At 47.0% G+C, this 18,299-nt stretch overlaps 1 protein-coding gene across 1 annotated transcript in view; it reads right to left on the reverse strand.

Moving 5' to 3' along the window:
- Positions 1-8,883: 8,883 nt before the first annotated feature.
- The window catches only part of LOC126355711 (uncharacterized), a 55,600-nt gene continuing 46,184 nt past the window's right edge, over positions 8,884-18,299 (reverse strand). Inside the window, exon 3 of the mRNA XM_050006078.1 lies at positions 8,884-9,426. Within this exon, the coding sequence (XP_049862035.1) occupies positions 8,884-9,426 (543 nt within the window). The remainder of the gene's footprint in view (positions 9,427-18,299) is intronic.

Here is an 18,299-nt window from a genome sequence, read left to right on the forward strand (position 1 = left end):
ATGCTGTGGTATATCTAGAGGTTGTAACAATTTAAAATTGTACTGAAATGCAGGAGGATCTGCAGTGAATTGACGCATGGTGCAGGGAATGGCAATTGAATATCAATGTAGACTAGTGTAATGTGCTGCGAATACATAGAAAGAAAGATCCCTTATCATTTATCTACAATATAGTAGGTCAGGAACTGGAAGCAGTTAATTCCATAAATTATCTGGGAGTACGCTTTAGGAGTGATTTAAAATGGAATGATTATATAAAGTTGATCATCGGTAAAGCCGATGCCAGACTGAGATTCATTGGAAGAATCCTAAGGAAATGCAATCCGGAAACAAAGGAAATAGGTTACAGTACGCTTGTTCGCCCACTGTTTACTGCTCAGCAGTGTGGGATCCGTACCAGATAGGGTTGATAGGAGAGGTAGAGAAGATTCAACGGAGAGCAGCGCGCTTCGTTACAGGATCATTTAGTAATCGCGTAAGCGTTACGGAGATGACAGATAAACTCCAGTGGAAGACTCTGCAGGAGAGACGCTCAGTAGCTCGGTATGGGCTTTTGTTGAAGTTTCGAGAACATAGCTTCACTGAGGAGTCAAGCAGTATATTGCTCCACCTACGTATATCTCGCGAAGAGACCATGAGGATAAAATGAGAGAGATTAGAGCCCACACAGAGGCACACCGACAATCCTTCTTACCACGAGCTATACGAGACTGGAATAGAAGGGAGAACCGATAGAGGTACTCAAGGTACCCTCCACCACACACCGTCAGGTGGCTTGCGGAGTATGGATGTAGATGTAGAATCATCGATCATTCCACAGCAGATTTCCGGGATATTTATAAATTGAAGGTGGAGAGGTGAAGAAAAGAGAGCAAAGGTAGAGGATCTCTGCTGTCAGCTGCATCGGGACATTACGCAGTACCATCGGCGACGAGTGAAAATGTGTACCAGACCGGGATTCGAACCCTGGATTTCCTGCTTATTAGGCAGGCGCAGTAACCATTGCACCATCCGGGACTATCTCGGCATGCCTCAGGGCCGATCCACACTCACTTCGAGCGCCACCTGTTCGTAGTACCTGTCCAAATGTTCAAATGGGTGTGAGCTCCTACGGGAGCAAACTGCTAAGGTCATAGAGTTACACACTACTTGAACTAACTTATGCTAAGAACAACACGCACCTCCGGCGGGAGAGGCCGCGCAATCCGTGACATGGCGCATCAAACTGAGCGGCCATTCCGCGCGGCAGTACCTGTCCATTTCCTCTATGTTCCCTCTCTCAGATTCCCACAGAAGGTCGGCCGTATCTGTGCATCCGCACTGAAGATGGTGGTTCCATTGCCCAGCTAGGACTATCAAATTATATTAATGCGTGATGTGTATTCTTTCGGACATGTCCGAAAGAACAGACATCCGTATTCATGTCATACGATCTTACGGACGCCAGCATTAGCCATTCATGAAGTGCACATTCAACAGACATTAAATTATAGTAGTTGTTAAGATCTACGGGCTACGAGTAGCGTCTTTGACAAGTAATCAAAACGTCCTGGGTTCGAACCCAGCAGTGCTTCAGTTCTTAATGAAAGTCATCGGTATTGGCGGCCGAAGACTTCTGGAATAAGCATGCCTCCTCGTTCTGCCAACGGCTTTGTGGAAGCGGGCGGAGGAGACGGCAGAGGTTGAGGGCACTCTCTTGACGTTGCGGTGGGAAACTGCCCCTAAAAGGCGGAAAAATCAACAAGGGTACGAAGATGCAGAAGGCAATGGAAATCACTGCATTAAAGACACATAATGTGTAGCCACAGCACGTGTTACTTGTAATTTAAAAAGTGTTATGATGACCTCTCCATTGGCTGAATATTCAGGATTAGTCCCGTATTCCAGGAGGGGACAGAGTTGGAGAAATTTTTATGTTTATTTATTTATTTTTATTCGTCGGGCTGCCACGAATTCCTCTTTTCTTTCAACCTCTTCATCTCAGAGTGACACTTGCATCTTACGTCCTCGATTATTTGTTGGATGTTTTTCAATCTTTGTGTTCCCCTACAGTCTTTATCCGAGACAGCTATTTCTACTACCGTGGAAGTTATTCCTTCAAGCCTTATTACATCTCTGTCTCTTCTTCCTGTCAAACTCTGCCTTAAGTTCCTCCTTCTGTTCGTCCGTTAGTGTGTGAGGAAGGAGGTCTTCATTAAGTTTTCATTTTCCTAAATCTTCGAGCGAAATTTTATGACACACATCACGATCCAGATTAAGCTCTTCATATCGTACGCACAGTTACGTGATGCTTTACTTGCGGTAACTGCTTTACACGCTCCAGCTCTGCACTAAATCTCTGCCCCCACGAAACCTTTTGTGACACTCGAAAACACTGCTTTCTGAAAGTGCCTTGCCTGCATGTGCTTGCTTAATCATTGTTCACGTTTCAAATGGGGTTTTCCCGAGCTTAACACACAACTTAATGTTCACTTTTTACTCACAATCAGAATCCATTGTGTCACCGAAAGTAATGCGCCAAAAACCCAATCCGCGTGTTGTTAAGCTTGACCATGGCACCTAGTGAGTTTGCGTGGAATCATGGCCGAGGTCATTTCAAGGGCGTATACATACCAGGGAACATAAAAACATTTGTCATTTTTCAGCACTGCAAAGTCAAGAATTAAATAAAACTGGCCTAGAACGTTTCTCACAAAGGGAGTATTTCAACAGCGAAAAAGTCAGAATTAGTCGACAAGAAAAATTATCTGCGATTGAACCGTAAATTTTACTTTCAAAATCTTTTCTTAAAGAATTTACCTTAATTGCTAGCGATTCACCAAGGACATTAACACATTCAATCACACTAGGTGAGCGTGGTAGTAGTTGCCAGGAAGTAACTGATGGAAAATAAAATTACCTTTAACAAATGCGAATTTTATTCGTAAAAGCCTATTCAAAGAGCAGATTTAAAATTACCATCAGAAAGCACCCTCTAAATATCAAGGTACAATTATTCAGAGGCAGAATAACAATTTTTATTTTTTTATTTTTATTTTTATTCTTTGTACAGTAGGAACCTTCGGGCTGAGAAGCTTGCCTGCTCCCTTTCAACACGGCAGTAGTCACGACCGCTCACAACAACCTATGAGAAACTACACTGGTGCAAATCTGCAACACACCAGATTACTTTAAACTAAAATTTTTAACAACTCACACAAACACATTGACCATGCACCCCGTAAGAGGGACGGAAATGATACAAAACACTCGCACTTAGAAATTATTTGCTACCAAACGTGCAATTTGTTTTTTAAAAGGGCTCTGACGGTGGAAGGGTGGCAACTTTATAAAAATGACTATTTAAAAAAAACTACGAAATTCAGACTTACATAAAATGTACAACATGCTCTACATTACACATATACCGCCTCGCAAGATGATAGGCAAGATAAAAACATATTTCAGGAATTCGGCCTTCACCTTAATTCTATAAATTCGTTAACAGCGAATCCGACAAACATGACAGAGGCAGCTATTAACGTGTGGGAGACAGACAAACATTAGGACTCATCTGACCGACTTCCAACCGCCAGATCCAACTGCAGAAACAATAGAGAATATCGGCCGGTGTCGAATAAATCAAGACACCTGCACTTTCTAACTCTCAGGGCATCAAACACCAGTCAAGAAAAGTTTAAAGAACACAGAAAACACAAGTCACAACTGTCAAATCACTACGGAAGAAGGCTGCGGGTTCTAGACAGCAACACACCCCACTTGTTATCACACACGTGAGCGGCTGAGGAAACAACAATCCACAAACAACGAACAAATCGTAACAGTCAAGATTTAAAAAGAAATAACTAATTACTCAACTTGAGGATCCTGCTTTGGAGGAGAGCGAAAAGTCGCTCTCGCAGCTAGAGCCCCCACATGCAACAGCGCCTGCCCACCGCCAAAACCCCCGGCTTCGCGCTGTGGAGACTACATCGCTGCTCAGTTCCGACGAACCAACAAGGTCCAACCACATCCCGACTCGGAAAATGGTGTTGATCCTGAGAATGCAAGACGTCGTCGACTAAGACGACAGGCCGTGCAGACGACCAACGGCAGCCCGCTTTCGCCGACAGCGGTCCCAGCGGCTACTAACACCATACGGACCCGACTGTTGCTGGCTGCCAGCTCTTCCCCACTGATCCTGGTCTCAGTGCTCAGCAGGCCACAGGTCGACGTCCGACGACCAGCCGACCGATCGACCACGGTCCCGGCGTGTACTAGCACCGTGCGGACCTGGCTGTTGCTGACTGCCAACTCGTCCAACAACAAAGTAACGACGAACCCGACTCAGTCCACAACCCAGCTGCGACTGGGACTTAGAGCCGACTGACTCACATGCGAGTGTCTGGCTTCTGACTGACTCTGTCGCCTCACTGCACCCACTCCCAGACCTAAGCGGGTAACCGACTGACCAGACTCGCCGACACTGACAGACTGACCCACTGCCGAGTTTTTTTTTTTTTTCCTTTATTGACTTTCAATTCCCCCCCGAAGGGGGCGGGCTGGCAACAGCTTAGTACGCTGCTCTGCAGCCTACAGACTTTCTTAAAAGATGAAGAAGAAAAACAGGCGCTAAAACGGTGACTTAAAGTGTAAAATGGCGGAAAAATACGGAAAGTTAAAACAGAAAGCGCAGGGGTTGGAAGTGTTAATAAAATACACAGGAACCAGTCAAGTAACATAGTAGACACACAATTAAAAAAAAAAAAAAACATAGCGACAGTCTAGTTTCTGTTCACAAGAGATAAAAAATCACACTCAGCGGCAGCATGATGGCTGTTCGCAACACTTCCCAAAACACACACAACACGGAACACTCACTGTAAAACACTGCGCGAAAATGTCGGCACAAAGATGACACTCCCTAGCCGAGGGGGGGGGGGGGGGGGGGACCTGGATGAGGGGAAAAACAAGGCGGGAGGAGAGGAAAAAACGAAAGAGGGGCGGAACCAAAGGAGGGAGAGCACTCATAAGGGGGAGAGGGGCAGAGCAGACGCGAGAGGGAATGGGAAAAGGCAGAGGAGGGAAATGCAAAAGGACTTGGGGGAGAGAAGGGGGCAGAGAGAGGGTAGGTGGGGAAAGAAGAGGATCGAAGGGGGGGAGAGGGAGCCCCGGAAAAGGACAGAGGAAAGGAAGGGAGTGAGGACAGAGTTGATAGGAGGGATAAATACAGGGAGAGAGGGCGTCATCCTGGAGGGGGAGTTGATGGAAGCCACCTTGGGAAAGGAGATGGTGTAGAGGTGGAGGGTAGGGGGGACACTGCCGAGCTCATAGCGCCCCTTAAATGCACGTGAACAGGCAACCTTTCGCACCAGAGGGAGACAACAAAGCTGCGATTGCCACAGCGGCGCCACCGCCAGAAACGGAAGGCTACTGCTTTACAGTACGCTCTGAGGCGCGCTCTTCAAAACAGCAAATTTTACTACGGCTCAGCGATGTTCTTCGTCACTTGGCAAGAAAACAAGCTACAAGGATAAAGCGGAAAGGCGGTATTTACTAAGTAGTTGTTGTGTTCCATGCAGGAGGCACACAACAAATACCGCAAGAGACGACTACAACAGCCGCCTGGCACCTCTCAGTTGCCTGCAGCAGCCTCCAGACGTCGCTAACAAACCCGGACCTCTTCCTGCTTCAGCGCCACTGGCTCCAGCAAATAGTACACGTCCGCCAATAGCATGGGCAGCACCCAAAAGGAACACCGTCGATCGCGGGTTACATTGTTTCTGCCTTGCACTGGCAGACACGGGAATCCTCCCGCCGAAAGGTAACGGAACACGACGCGCCGTGGACACTCAGACGTTTATGAACCAGCAGCTAGACAGTTCAGCTGAGTGCCTGAAGCACACTCAGGACACTACTCTGAAGACTACTTTCCGACTCAACAGTCGCTATTTACAGATGACTTGCACCAGTAACAGGGTGTCTACGTAATTATATTCAATTACAAGAACAATGTCAGAGACAGCCAGGAGACAAAAAAGTTCACTGTGTCAGCATTAGGACTTCGAGTGCCATGCAACAAACTGTACCAGAGTTAAGTATCGTTATACTTAATAAATGTTATTACTTATTTCTTATCATGTTGCCTCACTTCTGTTTTTGTTACGAGATTCTAGTGGTATGTAAAGTGCGCTAGAGGCAAGACACAATCAGTCCCTTCTCTGCGCGATAGCAATGGAAATATTATCGATGACAGTGCTGCTAAAGCGGAGTTACTAAACACAGCCTTCCGAGATTCCGTCACCAAAGAAGACGAAGCAAATATTCCAGTATTCACATCAAGAGCAACTGCAAACATGAGTAACTTAAAAGAGACATCAGCAGTGAAGCGAATCAGCTTAAATCGCATAATAAAGGCACGACCTCCACTCCAGATTGTACACCAGCCAGGTTCATTTAAAAGTATGCTGATACAATAGCTCCGTAGTTAACAATCACATACAACAGCTCCCTCGTAGAAAGATCCGTACCTAAAGACTGGAAAGTTGTATATGTCACACCAGTACCCAGGAAAGAAAATAAGAGTAAAACGCTGAATAACAGACCAGCATCACTGACGTCGATTTGCAGTAGGACTTTGGGACACATACTGTGCTCAAACATTATGAATTACATCGAAGAAAGCCGGCCGGTGTGGCCGAGCGGTTCTAGGCGCTTCAGTCTGGAAGCGCGCGACCGCTACGATCGCAGATTCGAATCCTCCCTCGGGCATGGATGTTTGTGATGTTCTTAGGTTAGTTAGGTATAAGTAATTGTAAGTTCTAGGGGACTTATGACCTCAGATGTTAAGTCCCATAGTGATCAGAGCTATTTGAACCATTTTGAATATTGAAGAAAACGAGTTTTGATAAACAGCCAAGAAGGATTCAGAAAATATCGTTATTTTGAACCACAACTAACTCTTTATCGTCACAAAAAATGAGTTCTATCGACAGGGGATGTGAAATTGATTCCATATTTTTAGATTTTTGTCACAGTTCTTTGTAAGCGACTTCTAATCAAAATACGTGCCTACGGAGTATCATCGCGTTTGTGCGACTTGATTCGTGATTTCCTGTCACAAAGGTCACAGTTCGTAGTAATTGGCGGAAACACATCGAGTTAAACAGAACTAATATCTGCTATACCCCAAGGAAGTGTTGTAATCCATCTCTTGTTCCTGCTCTACAGAAAAGATGCAGGAGACAATCTGTGTAGCATTACTACATTGTTTGCAGATGATCCTGTCATTTACCGTTTTGTAAAGTCATCAGATAATCAAAACCAATTGCAAAATTATTTAGACAACATATCTGTATGGTGCGAAAAGTGGCAATTGACTCTAAGCGAGGAAAAGTGTGAAGTCATCTACACGAGTAGTAAAAGGAAACCGCTAAATTTCAAATAACCTCAACTGGAATGATAGCATGGATAATGTTGTGAGGAAATCATACGAAAGACTGTGATTTATTGGCAGAACACTTAGAAAAAGCAGCTGGTCTGGCTAAAGAGAGTGCTTACGTTACACTTGCCCGGGCTCTTCTGGAGTACTGCTGTGCAGTGTGGAATCTGCATCAGTTAGGATTGACAGAGGACGTCGAGAAAGTCCAAAATCACGGCAGCTTTTGTTGTATTATTTGAAAATAGGGGTGGGAGTGTGACGGATATGATACACGAACTGGAGTGGCAGTCATTAAAACAAAGACTTTTTCATTGTGGCAGGACCTTCACATTGAATTCCAACCACTGACTTCCTCCTCAGGGTGACAAAATACACTGAAGAGTTAAAGAAACAGGTGCACGTGACTAATATCGTGTAGGGCGCCTCGAGCACCCAGAATTGCCGCAACACGACGTGGCATAAACTTGACTAATTTCTGAAGAAGTGCAGGAGGAATTAATACCATGAACCCTTCAGGACTGCTCATAAATCTGTAAGCGTACTAGAGGGTGGAGATCTCTTCTGAACAGCCCGTTGCAAGGCACACCAGATATGCTCCATAATGTTCATATCTGCGGAGTTTGATGGTCAGACGAAGTGTTTAACCTTAGAAGAGTGTTCCTGGAGCCACTGTGTAGCAATCCTGGACATGTGGGGTGTCGCATTGTCCAGTTGGAATTGGCCAAGTCCGTCGGAACGCACAATAGACATGAATGGATGCACGTGATCAGACAGGATGCTTGCATCCGTGTCATCTGTCAGAGTCGTATCTTGATGTATCAGGGGCCCCACATCTCTCCAACTGCAACACCCGGCACCATTACACAGCCTCGACTAGCTTGAACAGTCCGCTGACATGCAGGCACCATGGATTCTTGAGGCTGTGTCCATATCCGTACATATCCATCAGACAGATGCAATTTGAAATGAGATTCGTCTGACCGGGCAACAGCCGGCCGGGGTGGCCGAGTGGTTCTAGGCGCTATAGTCTGGAACGGGCCGGCCGCTACGGTCGCAGGTTCGAATCCAGCCTCGGGCGTGGATGTGTGTGATGTCCTTAGGTTAGTTAGATTTAATTAGTTCCAAGTTCTTGGGGACTGATGACCTCAGATGTTTCCATAGTGCTCAAAGCCATTTGAAGTTTTTTTTTAAGGTTTGGCGGTGATGTGGAAACGAAAACGAGGACTCATTACCGGGGAGACTCATTATGTAAATAAGATACTAGCGGCGCTGGTGTAGACCCAGTTGCTACAAGTAGCGAAGAAATAAGCTCGTGCAAAAGGGGTTTCGTACTGACGCTGTGAACAGTCCGATGTGCTTGCAGCAGTGCACTTGTGGATACCGGATGGAGATGCAGATGGTCAAGCGAGCTGTGGTTGACACGCTACAGCTGTCTGCTGGGCAGTAGCGACGAGCAGCGGCTGTCAGCCGGCGTCCGCGTAGAGCGCTCGCCCATTAGTAACCCGCGACACCGCCGGCGGTCTCGCGTTGCACCGCCGCCCCCGATGGATTACCGCGAGCCTCCAATACCCCTTGTCGCCGTGGGCCGGCGGCGGCGGCTGCGGCGGCGCTTCGGCCGAGCGCGTAGCGTGTACCCGACCGGTACCGAGCTCCGAGGGACATTCCGCGGCGCGGTTCTTGTGTGTGGCGGAGGGCAGGGCGCGGCACCGGAAGGCAGGCGGCCGAGGGACAGCTGCAGCGGCCACAGGCTGGAGGCTGGAGGCTGGAGGCTGGAGGCTGCAGGCTGAGGCCGCAAGAAGCGGACCCGGCTCCTTCGGCGCGCGACCACTGGGGCGAGGCGGCCGCCGGCACGCGGGCAGACAGTCGCGGCGGCAGACCGCGGAATGCAGCCGCCGGCGGAGACCGCCGCATCCGGCCGGTACGGCGCGACCGCCGAGGGCCACCGCCGGCTCCGAGTACTCCGCCGGCGGCCGCGTATCTGTACCTCGGTCCAGCAACGACACTCCCTACATATACATACAGGGCTGTTACAAAGGATTGAAGCGATTTCATAAATTCACAGTCGCACTACAGACACGAAGAAAAACCCATAACGTTTTGTTCGGCTGGAGCCGCACTTCAGGTTTTTGCCGCCAGAGCGCTCGAGAGCGCAGTGAGACAAAACGGCGACGGGAGCCGAAGAAGCGTATGTCGTGCTTGAAATGCACTCACATCAGTCAGTCATAACAGTGCAATGACACTTCAGGACGAAGTTCAACAAAGATCAACCAACTGCTAACTCCATTCGGCGATGGTATGCGCAGTATAAAGCTTCTGGATGCCTCTGTAAGGGGAAATGAACGGGTCGGCCTGCACTGAGCGAAGAAACGGTTGAAGGCGTGCGGCAAAGTTTCACACGTAGCAAGCAGGGAGCTAAACGTACCACAGCCGGCGGTTTGGAAAAGCTTACGGAAAAGGCTAAAGCAGAAGCCTTACCATTTACAATTGCTACAAGCCCTGACACCCGATGACAAAGTCAAACGCTTTGAATTTTCGGCGCGGTTGCAACAGCTCATCGAAGAGGATGCGTTCAGTGCGAAACTTGTTTTCAGTGATGAAGCAACATTTCTTCTTAATGGTGAAGTGAACAGACACAATGTGCGAATCTGGGCGGTAGAGAATCCTCACGCATTCGTGCAGCAAATTCGCAATTCACCAAAAGTGAACGCGTTTTGTGCATTCTCACGGTTTAAAGTTTACGGCATCTTCTTTTTCTTCTGCGAAAAAAAACGTTACAGGACACGTGTATCTGGACATGCTGGAAAGTTGGCTCATGCCACAACTGGAGACCGACAGCGCCGACTTCATCTTTCAAGAAGATGGTGCTCCACCGCACTTCCATCATGATGTTCGGCGTTTCTTAAACAGGAGAGTGGGAAACCGATGGATCGGTCCTGGTGGAGATCATGATCAGCAATTCATGTCATGGCCTCCACGGTCTCCCGACTTAACCCCAAGCGATTTCTTTCTGTGGGGTTATGCGAAAGATTCAGTGTTTAAACCTCCTCTACCAAGAAACGTGCCAGAACTGCGAGATCGCATCAACTATGCTTTCGAACTCATTGATGGGGACAAGCTGCGCCGAGTGTGGGAGGCACTTTTTGAGTTTTTGTATGTGTGTGCAAAGCATTGTGAAAATATCTCAAATAATAAAGTTATTGTAGAGCTGTCAAATCGCTTCAATCATTTGTAATAACCCTGTACATACTCCGCAATCCAACATATGGTGCGTGGCGAAGGATACCTCGTACCACAACTAGCATCTTCTCTCCCTGTTCCACTCCCAAACAGAACGAGGGAAAAACTACTGCCTATATGCCTCTGTACGAGCCCTAATCTCTCTTATCTTATCTTTGTGGTCTTTCCGCGAAATATAAGTTGGCAGCAGCCTCAAATGCTGGTACTCTAAATTTCTTCAGTAGCGATTCACGAAAAGAACGCCTCCTTTCCTCTAGAGACTCCCACCCGACTTCCTGAAGCATTTCCGTGACACTCGCGTGATGATCAAACCTACCAGTAACAAATCTAGCAGCCCCCCCCCCCCTCTGAATTGCTTCCATGTCCTCCCTCAGTCCGACCTGATAGGGATCCCAAACGCTCGAGCAGTACTCAAGAATAGGTCGCATTAATGGTTTATAAGCGGTCTCCTCCACAGATGAACCACATCTTCCCAAAATTCTACCAATGCACCAAAGACGACTATCCGCCTTCCCCACAACTGCCATTACATGCTGGTCCCACTTCATATCGCTCTGCAATGTTACGACCAAATATTTAATCGACGTGACTGTGTCAAGCGCTACACTACTAATGGAGTTTTCAGACATTACAGGATTCTTTTTCCTATTCATCTGCATTAAATTACATTTATCTATATTTAGAGTTAGGTGCCATTCTTTACACCAATCACAAATCCTGTCCAAGACATCTTGTATTCTCTGACAGTCACTCATCGACGACACCTCCCCGTACACCACACCATCATCAGCAAACAGCCGCACATTGCTATCCACCCTATCCAAAAGATCATTTATGAAGATAGAAAACAACAGCGGACCTACCACACTTCCCTGGGGCACTCCAGATGATACGCTCGCCTCCGATGAACACTCACCAAAAAGGACACCATACTGGATTCTATTACTTAAGAAGTCTTCGAGCCACTCACATACTTGGGAACCGATCCCATATGCTCGTGCCTTAGTTAGGTGTCTGCAGTGGGGCACCGAGTCAAACGCTTTCCGGATGTCAAGGAATATGGCATCCGTCTGATACCCTTCACCCATGCTTCGCAAGATATCGTGTGAAAAAACGGCGAGTTGCGTTTCGCAAGAGCGATGCTTTCTATGGCCGTCCTTATGCATGGACAGCAACTTCTCTGTCTCAAAGAAATTCATTATATTCGAACTGAGAATATGTTCGAGAATCTTGTTGCAACAAACCGATGTTAAGGATATGGGTCTGTAATTTGAAGGATCCGTCCTTCTACCCTTCTTATATGCAGGCGTCATCTGCGCTTTTTTCCAGTCGCTAGGGATTTTACGTTGGGGAAGAGATTCGCGATAAATGCAAACTAAGTAAGGAGCCAATGCAGTAGAGTACTCTCTGTAAAACCGAATTGCAAAGGTTGCTACCGCTTGACAGGTGGCCGCGACACGAGCGCTCGAAGCGTTGAGAAAACAGACAGTCACGTGGTTGGTTGTTTCAGGAAGATGGGACCAAACAGCGAGGTCATCTGTCCCATCGGTTCAGGGAACGATGGGGAAGGAAGTCGGCCGTACCCTTTCAAAGGAAGCATCCCGGCATTTGCCTGAAGCGCTTTAGGGAAATCACGGAAAATTTAAATCAGGTTGTCCGGACGTGGGTTTGAAGCATCGGCCTCCCAAGTACGAGTCCAGTATGCTAACCACTGCGCCACCTCGTTCTGTAGACTGTCACATGTGTCGTACGTTGTTGTAATTGTGAAAGAGATATCTTCCGACAATGTGCCACTCCTGTTGAGAAGAGGTCGTCACCCGGAACGACAAGTTTAATTTGCGTTCTAAAGTACCTGCCAGAAACTGCTTGATGGGAATGCAGATGCCAGGTGGAGACTCATTGCATCTGCACGCATCAAGAAAAGTTTTGTATCACCTCGGCTCTGAGGGTTCCGGAACCTGTACAGAAAAAGGGAATATATGTCAACATGAACATCATTTCCTCCCTTTTTATTGCTCATGAAGACCGCACATTTTATGTTGTAACACCACACAGCGAGACCTTCAGAGGTGGTGGTCCAGATTCCTGTACACACTGGTAGCTCTAATACCCAGTAACACGTCCTCTTGCATTGATGTATGCCTGTATTCGTCGTGGCATACTATCCACAAGTTCATCAAGGCACTGTTGGCCCAGACTGTCACAGTCCTCAACAGCGATTCGGAGTAGATCTCTCAGAGTGGTTGATGGGTGTTACTTAGAATCCGTCTTCATTGAAAACATGTTTATTCACATGACTGGTTACAGTTCCTCTAGAATCAATAAACATTTTTGCAATCAAGACGGGTTATAAGTAACATTGTATAACCAGTGATTGCTGTGTCCCATCACCCATTATGTCTGTTTCTCCAATTGTTGATGGTCACGTCGTCCATAAACAGCCCTTTTCAATATATCCCACGCATGTACGACAGGGTTCATGTCTGGAGAACATGCTGTCCACTCTAGTCGAGCATTGACGTTATCCTGAAGGAAGTCACTCACAAGATGAGTACGATGGGGGCGCGAATTGTCGTCTATGAAGACGAATGCCTCGCCAATATGCTGCCCATATGGATGCACTATCGGTCGGAGGATGGTATTCACGCATCGTACAGCCGTTACGGCGCCTTCCATGACCACCAACGGCGTACATAATGCCACCCCAAAACATCAAGGAACCTCCAACTGGCTGCATTGACTGGACAGTGTGTCTAAGGCTTTCAGCCTGACCGGGTTGCCTCCAAACATTTCTCCAACAATTGTCTGCTTGAAGGCATATACGATACTCATCTGTGAAGAGAACGTGATGCCAATCCTGAGCGGTCTATTCGGAGCGTGGCTGGGCCCCTCTGTACCCAACTGCATTGTGTCGTGGTTGCAAAGATGGTCCTCGCCATGGACGTAGGGAATGAAGTTGCGCAACACGCAGCCTATTGCGCACAATTTGAGTCGTAATGCGACGTTCTGTGGCTGCACGAAAAGCATCATTCAACATGGTGGCGTTGCTGTCAGGTTTCCTCCGAGCCATAATCCCTAGGTAGCGGTCATCCACTGCAATAGTAGCCCTTGGACGGCCTGAGCGAGCCATCTCATCGACAGTTCCTGTCTCTCTGTATCTCCTCCATGTCCGAACAACGTCGCTTCGGTTCACTCCAAAACGGCTGGACACTTCCCTTGTTGAGAGCCCTTCCTGGCACAAAGTAACAATGCAGACGCGATCGAACTGCGGTATTGACCATCTAGGCATGGTTGAACTACAGACAATACGAGCCGTGTACCTCCTTCCTGGTGGAATGACTGTCGGAGCCCCTACGTCTAATAGGCGCTGCTCATGCATGGTTGTTTACAACTTTGGGCGGATTTAGTGACATCTCTGAACAGTCAAAGGGACTGTGTCTGTGAAACAATATCCACAGCCAACGTCTATCTTCAGGAGCTCTGGGAACCGGGGTGATGCAAAACTGTTTTTATGTGTGTCTTGACAAAATGTAATTCATCCTCGAAGGAAGAGCCTTAACAAATCATTTGCTACATTTATAACTGTGTATTGATCATCAGTTTGGGCTCCTACCACGCCCTATTAATAGAACAGATTGGCGCGAAATAGTTACAGAGATGCCAAAAAACACCTGTGGCACACACTACAAGAAAGACTTCGAGCATCAGGCAGAATTTTACTGTATAAATTCTGAGAATGTATGTTCGAAGAACATACAAGGAACACATTACTTCCGAAAATCAGAGGAACGGAGGTAATCGAGAACACTAAATATGTACTGGGTGATTTTTTTCACCGTGTACAAACTCTAGGGATTGGTCGATGAGAGGATATGGAACAAAAATTGTTTATTGAAGTCTTTGCCGGGAAATGCATGGTTTCCATGCTACAGACCATTTATTCGATCATACGTTGTTACAGAGACTGCTGTCTAATACACGCTGTACCATGCAGCCGCAGTTGCAGTATGTGCTGAAAATGGTTTCCATGTGCCTCATCGCATGCGTGTATGCGCCTTGGCATGTTCTGTTTCGCACGTTCACATAGGCCAGACTGCATCCGAACAGGGGAGCATGAATACGGTGCTCCACTGTCTGCACATCTTCAATGGGTTCTGCATAAGCGATACTTTTGAGATAGCCACGTAACAAGAAATCACAGGGATCGAGATCCGGTGATTGAGCAGGCCAAGCAACTGGACCGCCTCGTTCGATCCATCGTGTCGAACAGGAAAGACACGACTGAGATGCGCCCGGACATAAATGCGAAGTGGACTGGGGCTCCATCGTGCAGCAGCCACATAACCCTTCGAATCATCAATGGCACATCTTCCAACAGGGAAGGCAAAGTCACCCGCAAGAATCGCCGATAGTTTGGGCCTGTTAGGCGATGTGGAAGGAAGACTGGACCCAAAATACCGTCGCCAATTAGCCCGGCCCTCACATTCCGGCATGCATCGATGTTTCATGATTCGCAGTCACCATACACTGGGGGTTCTGCGTACTATCCCACAGATGACTCCTATGAAAGTTGAAGACACCACTTAGCGTAAAGGTGGCCTCATCTGTGAACGGGATGGGTGACACAAATCCCGGAATCGTGGTTCCTTGACGAAGAAACCAGTGACCGATGTGGAAAGCCCGTAGCTAGTGAGCCCTGCACACACTGTAAGTGATAAGGGTAGTAACAACCGTGGAGAATGTTCCTCTGGGTAGTCTGGCTTACCCTGTACTGACGGGCCAACTGTGTGGTACTGATACGCTGGTCGCCTTCCACAGTGTTAATCGCATTTTCCTCCAAGTCTGGTGTCAAATTACGGCTACGTTCTTCATGATTTCCTGCTTCCCGAAACGACCCTGTCTCAGACAAACGGCGAAACACTGTTGCGAACACTGGATACTGTGGTTGTTGTCGCCGGGTAAATGTCCCCTGATGCAACCTTACTTCCAGCTGCCCGTCGCCATTTGCCTTTCAGTAAGTAAACACTGTTGTGTTTGGCAGGAGAGCCAACCGTATGGTTAAAGGAGGCCGAAATGCACGCGTCTCAGGTCACGCAGGCTGGCGTGAGGTCTGGAACATGACAAGGGAATTATAATTGAGAAAAACGGACGTAGCTGGTGAAATACTTAACTTTAATCCATTAATGACGAACGTCGCTCTTTATAGTACATGATTCACAATATCAATAGTACGGATACTGGCGCCTTGCTAGGTCGTAGGAAATACGTAGCTGAAAGCTATACTAGCTATCGTCCCGACAATTGAGAGCGTAGAAGTCAGTGAACCATCGCTAGCAAAGTCGGCTGTACAACTGGGGCGAGTGCTAGGAAGTCTCTCAATACCTGCCGTGTGGCGGCGCTCGGTCTGCAATCACTGATAGTGGCGACACGCGGGTCCGACGTATACTACCGGACCGCGGCCGATTTAAAGGTTATCCGATTCGTGTACGGAACCATTGAGTACAACGCTGTATCATATCCACTACAAAGTGAGTGAGCAAGAGAAGTGAGTCGAACACATTACCAATTTCTATGGCAGGAGAAGGCGCTAGGCCATGACGTATGGGGAACCGTACCACCCTCTAGGAGGAAACCATGCATACTGTGACTCTGACTGCATGGTACAGCGCGAATTAGGCCGCAGTCTCTGTAACAGAGTGTGACTGAATGAATGATCCGTGGCACGGACGCCATGCATTTCCGGACATAAGTTCATAAGACCGTTTCGTTCCGTATCCTCTCACCGACAACCATAATCAGACCAGTATTACTACACGCGACAGAAATATGGAGAATAGATAAATACAAGGGGAGAAAGATTAAAGCTTTTGAAAATAAAATAGTGCGAAAGATATTGGGACCAATCTATGAGGGAGGAGAATAGCAGGGAAGAAAGAACAGGGAGCTCACGGTGCTGTAAAATGAAACAGATGTAGTTGCGGAAACCAAGACATGAACACTAAGAGGGGCCGGCCACGTATGTACAAGAGAGCAGGGATCCCTACTGAGAGAAGTCTCAGAGTTAAACCGAAAGAACGAAGACCTCTAGGCAGGCAGAAAATGAGATGGAGACACCAGGCTGTCAAAGATCTCTAGGTACTGGGAGCAAGGAAAGTTGTCCAAGACAGGATATTGTGAAAGAGGCTTCCTGACGAGGCCAAAAACCGACTACGGTTTGTGGGACCAGGAGAGTAAGCGTAAGTATCGTCTCATCGATCAATCCCCAGAGTTTGAGCACAATGGAAAAAATGTCACACTGCTGACAAACTACTTAGCTATGTTAGATATGCATTTAGTAATGCTCGAATCCTGTAACCACCTGTTCACTTTGATGTTTGATGATGGAAATAAATCCGAAACGCGTCAAGTAAGCAGTTTGAATAACAAAATCATTTTTCACCGGGTGTCTTATTTCTATGAAATGACCTATTCAGCTCCAACACAGTACTACAATATAACTATAGTCTCCTGTCTAATACTAGATTTCATGTCTCAACTATACAGGGTGTTACAAAAACGTACGGCCAAACTTTCAAGAAACATTCATCACACACAAAGAAAGAAAATATGTTATGTGGACATGTGTCCGGAAACGTTTACTTTCCATGTTAGAGCTCATTTTATTACTTCTCTTCAAATCACATTAATCATGGAATGGAAACACACAGCAACAGAACGTACCAGAGTGACTTCAAACACTTTGTTACAGGAAATGTTCAAAATGTCCTCCGTTAGTGAGGATACATGCATCCACCCTCCGTCGCATGGAATCCTGATACGCTAATGCAGCCCTGGAGAATGGCGTATTGTATCACAGCTGTCCACAATACGAGCACGAAGAGTCTCTACATTTGGTACCGGTGTTGCGTAGACAAGAGCTTTCAAATGCCCCAATAAATAAAACTCAAGAGGGTTGAGGTCAAGAGAGCGTGGACGCCATGGTGAAACGTCCCCTTTGAAAAATTATACAAGACTGTGCTCAAACTGACTCAATATTTTTAGTGTAACGCAATCTGACTTTCAAAAATCCCTACGAAAGAATGGCCCTGACTAACATTAACCTATACGTTTCACAAATCACTTACCTCACAAAAATCTTGGTTACTCGAACTACTGCAATACAGCGAGCGCCAATACTGCTAGCTAAATAAAAGATTCAAACTACGGAAGGCACTAACTACTGGTAGGCATAGTTAGCAAATGACAGATTTTAATAGAGAACAAACAATGTATTTACCTTAATAGTCATAAGATATATAGCAGTTCATGACATCCAGTCTTACAAATTACAAAACTCCGCCATCTCTCTCCCCACATCCACCACTGCTGGCGGATCATATCCAACTGCGCAACACTATGCGCTGTTAACATCCAGCCGCCCAACACAACAATGGCGAGTATTACAACAATGCCAACCAGCCACTGACTGCACACAGCACAGCCAGTGATTTTTCATACAGAGCGCTATGTGGCGTTACCAATAAAAAAACCTAAACAGACTACTTACAATGGAATTGGTCCGCCTCTACCAATCCATCAGTCACCGAATCTGTTGCTGAGAAGCGTACGAACACTTCGACTGAAATGTGCAGGAGCTCCATAG

Source organism: Schistocerca gregaria, chromosome 3 (genome assembly GCF_023897955.1).
Source record: "Schistocerca gregaria isolate iqSchGreg1 chromosome 3, iqSchGreg1.2, whole genome shotgun sequence".
Lineage (NCBI taxonomy): Eukaryota > Metazoa > Arthropoda > Insecta > Orthoptera > Acrididae > Schistocerca > Schistocerca gregaria.